This window comes from Rhipicephalus microplus, chromosome 10, assembly GCF_043290135.1.
Source record: "Rhipicephalus microplus isolate Deutch F79 chromosome 10, USDA_Rmic, whole genome shotgun sequence".
NCBI classification, from domain to species: domain Eukaryota; kingdom Metazoa; phylum Arthropoda; class Arachnida; order Ixodida; family Ixodidae; genus Rhipicephalus; species Rhipicephalus microplus.
Window position 1 is genome coordinate 33581563 of NC_134709.1, and position 8526 is coordinate 33590088.

General features: G+C 49.7%; 1 protein-coding gene across 1 annotated transcript; it reads left to right on the forward strand.

Annotated features, from left to right (window-relative positions):
• Positions 1-3281: 3281 nt before the first annotated feature.
• On the forward strand, positions 3282-4967 carry LOC119182481 (uncharacterized). The gene is made up of 2 exons (XM_037433380.2): positions 3282-3936; positions 4664-4967. Exon 1 carries the CDS (start codon positions 3317-3319, stop codon positions 3923-3925), a length of 609 nt encoding a protein of 202 aa, XP_037289277.1. The 5' UTR covers positions 3282-3316; the 3' UTR covers positions 3926-3936; positions 4664-4967.
• The last annotated feature ends 3559 nt before the right edge of the window (positions 4968-8526 follow it).

Below are 8526 nucleotides of genomic sequence, written 5' to 3' on the forward strand. Positions count from 1 at the left end.
GTTCTTCAACGTGCACCCACATCTGAGCACACGGGCCTACAACATTTCCGCCTCCATCGGAAATGCAGCCGCCGCAGCCGGGATTCGATCCCGCGACCGAGTAATAAGCGACCAGATTCGGGAACGTGCTTGTTCGTAAGAGGCGCTATATGCCGTCTGCTCGCTTTGCGAGGTGTGTGCCGGTTGAAAGCGGACCCTTTTCTAGTGTGTAATGTTTTGTAATTACCTCTTAACTAACCACGCGGTCTCCATGCGTCCCCGGACTTGACGCTGCACCTTAATTTTCGGTCGGTCACTTCTCCAGCCAGGCCCTCCCTTACCAGGAACAAAATCAGGAATTTTTTTCGGGGGGGGGGGGGGGGGGGCACGTCTTTGATTCCAGCTGTGGGGAGCTGTGCGCAATTTTCTCTCCTAAGTGTTTCCGTTCTGGCATGCCCGGAATAGGACCTTCAGCCACGGGTCTATAGTATATAGCGCAACTCTGCCACTGCTACGGTAAATAACAATATAGTGAGGCATTCATATACAAGCAGCAATGAAATTTGACAACGTGTAGTGACAAGTCACCTCGTTAAGTTAAAACATCATATCACCGTGTCGGAGTAGGCTGATCACCGACAAGCCCACGATTGGGAGATAACTATTAGTTGAAAAACGGCGCATACAAACCTGCATTGGACCGGGGCACCATTTAGGGCCGGATTTCTTAGTGTTCGAAGACGCACGCGGTTCTGTTCAAGATATTCTTGTTAGGTCTAAGAGACTGGCTCCTTAGGTTGGAGAGCGGGACGGCACATAGCTCTCCCATAGTAGAGCATCTAGTGCTCTAAATTGTTAACTACTCTTTCTAAACACACAGAGCGGACGTGCTCTTTCTTCGGAGCTCCTGTGTTTGCGGGAGACGCGCCGCGGCGTCTCGTGCAACGCTCTCTGTTTCTTCGCCTACATCATGTGCATTTTAGGGGCGAAGCTCCTTATAGCGGCACCCGTTCGTCCCTCGTAGTCGTAGTAGTAGCATGGTAGTAGTGTGTAACAAGTATAACATTTTGACCTCCAAGATGGTGCCGGTGGAAGATTTCTTCTGTGCGTTGTTGAACAACAAAAAATACTGCTCAATGTACATGCCAATGGCTGCTAAGCGGGAATGAGAGACAGGAGAATTCGGCTTTTAGTTAATGCGCACGCTGCGAATTTTTTATTGTTCAACAACGCACAGAAGACAAGAAAGGGTTGCTACGTTATACCACAGTCCCTTAATAACCTCCTTGGTTTTAGAAAGGTCTAGCGAGCGTTGGGCCGCAGTGCCATAAATACAGTGATATCTATCCGTCTATCCGTCTGTCCGTCTATCTATCTATCTATCTGTCCGTCTATCTATCTATCTATCTGTCCGTCTATCTATCCGTCTATCTATCTGTCCGTCTATCTATCCGTCTATCTATCTGTCCGTCTATCTATCCGTCTATCTATCTGTCCGTCTATCTATCTGTCCGTCTATCTATCTGTCCGTCTATCTATCTGTCCGTCTATCTATCTATCTATCTATCTATCTATCTATCTATCTATCTATCTATCTATCTATCTATCTATCTGTCTGTCTGTCTGTCTGTCTGTCTGTCTGTCTGTCTGTCTGTCTGTCTGTCTGTCTGTCTGTCTGTCTGTCTGTCTGTCTGTCTGTCTGTCTGTCTGTCTGTCTGTCTGGCTACCTACGACGTTTAGCACTCCTAGCCGTTTCGATAAAGGTATCGATACCAAACTTGGTATGGTATAACATGACTGTATGAAGAACATATCTGACTAGTCATAACTTGAAAATCATGACATGAATGTCATGATTTACATTTCATGGCTTTGCAGCTGTTGCGGTGGTTTCGTTCACATGGCGTGTTGCATAACTGGTATGGTATGACATGATTGCATGGCGAATGCAAGCGATAGATCCTAACATGAAAATCATGACATGCGTGTCTTGTAACAAATTGACTACATGCCAAGCTCGTGATGCACTCGCGGGCGTTTCGCTAGCGTCACATATACCAAATTTGGCATTACGGGGCGTGAATGGATGATGAAGGTATGTGACTAATGCAAACATGATAATCATGAGATGCGTGTCATGTGAGAACATGACTACATGCAACAGTCGAGACGCCAATACATTTCGACGTGACGCAATGCGCGTGCTCGCCGGCGTTCATTTCGTCGCGTCACGCCGGCATTGCAACGCCAGGCGCCAGTCCTGCCATATACTCGCAGGCGAGCGCCGCGCTGCGTGGCTTTGACGCATGCGCGTTTCAGCGCGTCCGGCATCCCTCTGTCACAAAAAGAGGGAGACGCAGTGTTGTCTGGGTAACGCATCGGCACAAAATGCAGCATGTCGCTTTTCGCGCCAGTTGCCGTCAGGACGCGCCGACGGACGCTAGTCGCGCCGGTCGCGCAAGGTGTCAGACTATAGTGTGCTCGCGTTTTGCTAACTATATAGCATCGCTGTGCCCAGCGTGAACGCGTGTCAATGCTACAGAGGAGTGTATGGGGCCTTCACAATGCACTCGTGGCCGTTTTGCTAGCTCCGCATATACCAAAGTTGGTGTTACGTTACGTCAATGGATGACGAAATATATGATTGGTGCAAACATGGTAGTCCTGACACGCGTATCATACAATATACCACGCTCATAGCGTGCTCGCAGTCGTTTTGCTAGCTCCACATATGCTAAATTTAGTATCACGTGCCGGTAATAGATTGCGAAGGTAAACGACACATCCAAACATGATAATCATGACCGGAGTCATGTAGGACATCATTTACCTCCACCACGTAACGTTGCGCCGATTTTAAAGTGGCATATCAACCTTTCTTATTCGTGTTTTGCATGCCACCGATTCCCGCTGTACGTGGGATCTGCCATTTTTTTTTCTGAGGAAGCACTTGATTGACATCAGGGTTTTCATCAGGAGAGGACAACGGTCCTTTGCGCAACTCTTATATTGCATTACAACAATTCTTGCTTTGCCCTTGCCTCATGCATGCAGGCGAATGTGGTAGTACGAATGCAGGCGGCATAGCGCCGTGTCTTAATGCGCGAATGACGCTACACGACGGCAAAACACGTGTCAGTAAGCCATATGTATTTACTCTTGTATATCGTCGCCGTTTATCTCGTATAATACGTAACACATTCTGTCTGCTGGAGTGTATCTCGTCCTGCTATTCATGCTCTTATAATTTTTTTAGGGAAGAGAGAAAGAAATAAATATCGTCACACATATAAGCAGTCGCACTCGGCACCGACGCACAACACGCAATACCACGGCCATGGGAACAGCCGTCGATTTGGTTAGTGGAATGGCCGACGTCGTGACCATCCTAACTCTTTTCGTCAGCCTGTCCATGGCCTGGCGTGTCTGGCGCGCCCGCAGCTCGTCGGGCGTCGAGTTCCTGCCCGTGGCCGCGACCGCCGTGTGCCTGCACGCCTACGTACTGTACGGCATCGCCACCTGCGACTCGCACATCACATGGGTCAACTCGCTCGGTTTCGCCCTGATGGTCTTCAACTCCGCCGTGCACCGCACCTTCTCTACCCGGACGGGGCCCGGCGTGGCCCTGGCGCTGATCCTCGTGGTCGTTAGGGTTGCGTCTCTGCCGCTGTCCGCATCACAGTTGGGTACCATAGGGGTCGTCTGCGCGGCGCTCGACAACTTGACGCCGGTCTGCCGCATCGTGAAGAAGAAACCCTTGCCAGAGGTCGCCTCCGCGACACTGCTCACTTGCTCACTGTGGGAAACGTACGGCGTGCTCGTCGGGAGCGGGTCGCTGATGGCGAGCAACGGGATCGGCGCTTCCGTCGCCCTTGTGGAACTTGCCGCGGCTCTCTGGGTGCGGTGTCGACGCACTGTCTATGTGGCCATCGAAACGACGTCATAAGTGTACTTGAGGTAAGTGCGTGTGCGGGCGCGCAGCTCGTGCGCAGTCGCCATGCTATCTTGGCTGTTTCATAAATGCTACACTATGTGATTGTAATTATGACGCGACATGGCCAATTGTTCAGAATGGGTCCGATACATGGGAGGTAGTGAAACACCATGTTTACGCGCAGAAAGCTTAGTAAGCCGACTGACGAGAACGTCTTTCGCCTTCGAGTCCTAGTAGGCTAATACAATAAGGACCGTACCAGTTTCTTCTTCTTCTATCCGTACGTCTACCGCAGACGGCACGGTGTTCTCAGAGCTGTCATTCGGGCTCAAGAGTAATGCATACAGTGGCCCTGTCTTCATCGTACTCCGGACCTCTTTTCACAACCAGTCCACATTAAAAAACAAGCGATTTTCACTAACCAAATCTAATTCAGACATGTCATCTGGTGAACGATCGGTAACCCAGACCTTGAGAGCAGAGTCCACGCCAGGGGGTGGGGGTGGGGGTGGAGCGGCTAGAGACATTTTTTGCCCCCCCCCCCAAAAAAAAAAATGAAACCTGTAGTAAAAACACAACGCATAACTCTTCCACCTCTGTGTCCTCCTGACAGAACTCGCTTGTCGTCAATTCAACAACCCCCGGTAAGAAAATCCTAGCGCCGCTTCTGCATGACAGGTGTTTTGGGAGGGTGTCGATGGACGCCTATGTTAATCTACGCTCTTTGTTTCACCTTCCTCTTTGTTTCAGGCCCGAACCAGGATCCACCGAAGACCCCGGTAAAGCATTCCCGGTCTTGCAGCACCCAATGGTGGCGTGCCTTCCTTGTCGGGCTGTACTTCCGACGAAGCGCACGCTTTCGCTGATCAACTTCACCCGCTGCATGCTCCCTTCCCTGAAAAGTTCCCGCAAGAATATAGTGTGCTACTTATATTTTTTTTCTTAAGCTACAGAATTATGTGTACATCACTTTTACTTGATTGGCTCCCTCCTCGATCGCTATAAGTACTAGTTATATCTCTCGGAACCTTATATAATAAAACAACTCGGATTACATCCTTCATTTCCGAACTAAACTCCACAATCACCTATCGAAATAATATTACAGCTTTGGTTCAACTCGCCATACGTTGCCGCGCCAGCACCTCTGTTACCCTTGTCCATGTCTGATATGAATGGACCGGTTCATAATCATTACTTCACGTGCAACTCGGTAACACTTCCTGACTATTGTAGTGTTTTATCGGTGTTTTTAATGAATATAAACGTTTTTAGTTGGAAGCTTTTGATGAGTCGTCTTTGTATACATCAAGCGTAATTCTGCAGCCTTAGACGAGGGTTTGTGAAGAGGCCGCCATGTGATGCAGCAAGTCGGACACTCCATTTCTGATGGCATTTCGATGACTCAGAAATGCAGCACAACTGCTCCTTTAACTTTACGTTGAAGGACTGCTATAGTATATAACAGCCTCTGGAAATACAAAAAAAGAACGTGTTCTTTCCTAGCGTTTATCGTCTTTTAATTACACTTCGTGATGACATAAGTGCAATTCACGTGGCCTAATTTAAAGGTATACACGAACGGTCCATTGCTCCACGTACGAGCAGTGTCATTGTGTATTGTCTCCTATCCTGCTTTTTATTGCGATAGCAATTGTATCGACACTCTCGGCTGGATTTCGCCGTCAGCTTCGGTGTCATGCACCGTATATGTATACGTATGTATACATATGGAAACGGAAGAAAAAAATATCTCCCCCCCCCCAAAAAAAAAAAAAATAGACTCCACCGCGTGGAATCGAACGTGGGACCTCCGCGTCGTGTATGTCGGGCATTAACTACAGCGCCACCGAGAGATACCTCCTCCAGTGTTCACACTGGCAAGCTATCCATTTCTACCACTTACTGTTGTTGGCGGGTATCTTGGGAGGGGGTGGGAAAGGGACTATTGTGTTTTCAGAATTATCAGCAAGATGGCGCCGTGAGCGCGTGGCGGCTCCCATCTCTCACGCTGTCACAGAACGAGCGCTCAAAATGGGCGCGCCGCCAAATTCTTGCGATAACGCGCCGGAGTGACGCCGCGAGGTCAACGAAAAAAAAGAAGAAAACAAACATCGAAAGGCTCCCCGGGCGCGCGACGCTCTCCCCTCGGAAGCGTGGCTTCGCCGATGAACCTCCTCGCCCCACAGCGGCGGCCGGGCAAGCACTGGAAAGATCTAGAAGGAAAGGGGCGTGTTCTGCCGGGTTGAGTCATCTGTCGGGGACGGCCCTCGTACCGTCCCGCGCCTCTCCCCAGCCTTCGCTGTGTATCGCGCCGACGAAATGACGAGAACTTTCTGGAATGTCGCGCGGAAGGTATTTAACCGAGCAGCGGAGATGAGAGATCAGGAGAGGACGGAAGTTAGCGCAAGAGCGCGTAGGGTATACCGCCGTGTAGTCGGCGAAGGTTTTGTCCGTGGAGACAAAGCAGGAGAAGAAGAGGATTTCCACCTGAGGGGTGAAGGCTCGAGCTACAGGCAAGAGCGTGTGTTTACCGCTATCGAGCGAAGACGCGTGGCAACAGCTGCGTGTGGGAAGCCGACGTGTTTCCGGCGAAGAAGTTTGAAGCTTGGAGAGTGGCCTATTGAAGACGTGAGGTTTCCTGGAAGAGAAACTTCGGCGAGGTTTCCTGGAAGAGAAACTTCGGGGGCTGCGGAACGACAACAACGCTGGACTTTGAGTGAGTGATTCTCGGAAGAGTATCATCTAGACTTTGTTTCCAAGAACTTTGGACTCAATAGGTTTTCTATCTCTTTAGTCTTTAAGTGTCTTGGTTGTTAAATGCATGCGACTGCATTGTAGTGTGTATTGTTGTCTGTGTCCGTTGTTTTGAGTGTGGCTGATTGTACTGTGTAGTACGTTGGTTGATTGGTGACATATTGTACTCAACTGTTGTGGAGTGTGCATACTCGTGTATTGTTTTCGATCTGCCATTATTGAGAATATAATTTTGTTTGTTTATCAACTCTCGGCTCTGACTTGTTCTTTGGGCCACAGCCGGCGTCTGCTGGCGCACCAATAAGGACCACTTCTAAATTGTCCATGCTTTCGTGGTGCGGTTCGCGGGGCCGATACTTCGGCTCTTGGAATTAGCCCGGCGATCGCTTCCCTAATTAACGGGACCGGTGTGACAATTAATCTGGCGTCCGCGACACAGGACCTTTTGGTGCACAGTGTGTCCAAAGTAGTGAGAAAGAGCCTGGAGTGTTGAAAGTGCTATCGGAACGATTTTGTGTGTTGTTCGGTGTTCTCGTTAACGAGTGCAGGGGAGTGTTCCGATCAAGGAGGTTTAAAAAAAACTTCTGGAGTGGAAGCGCCTGCCCTCTGGTGACGCCGACGGCCGCCATGTTGCTCCAGGCAAAAAACGTGCCGTCGGTCGTTTGGGCCCCCGCCGTTCGCGCCACTGAACAACAGTTGTCGCGTTTGTCCCTCGTTCTTTTGTTCTGTGCGGATTTTGTGCAGTTCTAAAGGAAGTTGACACGATTCCGGACGTTATGGTGAGCTCGTGTGTCGCCTTCGGCTGCACTAATCGTGCGAAGCAGAAGCCAGGAATCACTTTTCACTTGTAAGTACGCGGGAAAAAGCGCTTTCAATCGCTTGTCTCCTTCGGCGCGCTACCTCATTCGAGAAGCGCGGTTTCAGCTGAAAACTTACTTTCATTAGCATTTTTCAGCTGGCGAGTAGAAGTTGAAAAACCTATTTTGTGCGTGTGGTACCGCAGGTTTCCGAAAGACAAGACGCTGCGTGACGCATGGCAGCGTGCTGTTCGGAGGGATGGCTGGGAGCCTAAAAGAATGCGGACGTTCTCTGCTCGGAGCACTTTGAAGCAGACTGCTTTGACAGGACGGGCCAAACGACCAGACTGCGACCAGGGAGCATTCCTACCATTTTTCCTGCGTTCCCTGCGCATCTCCAGAAACCAGTGAGTACCATCACGAATGTACATTTTCGTTACGGTAAATAGGCTATAGATTTCCGAATGTGTAGGCACAGTTTCTCGTTTCCTACGTGCTGTTCAAAATCACACCACTCTCTGACAAAGCGCACGTCACGTACACTTACTTGTCCAACTTTTTTTTTTCACTGTGCGTGCATAAATACGGGCACGCTAAACTTCCGCACCGAAACTATAAAAAGATCCCCGAGGTAGTAATCCCGTTTCTAGTCAGTCTAAGCAGTGGGTGGGACCATTATACCCGGCTTCTGAACTTTGGAGCATAACTGATTTTTTTTTTCTTGCAGGCGAAAAGAAAGCGAGAGGCCCCTAAGTGTCGGACTGCGCTGTCACCTGTCGTCAGTGCTGAGGCAGCGGTTGAAATGCCATCTGAGCCTTCTTCGCCGGCGAAGGATTGGTACCGTTCCAAGGCAGAGGAGTCTGCACAAGAGGTTCTCCAACTAAAGAAGAAAGTTAAGACACTGCAGCAATCCAAAAGAAGGCTAAGCAAGCGGTGTGATGCGTCAGAAAATTATCAAGGAGCTAAAAGAGAGGAAACTTTTGTCAGAAAAAGGCCTTGAGGTCTTTGAAGCAACTTTCTCGCCTGAAATTCAACAGCTTCTTGTCCGAGCCCATGGCG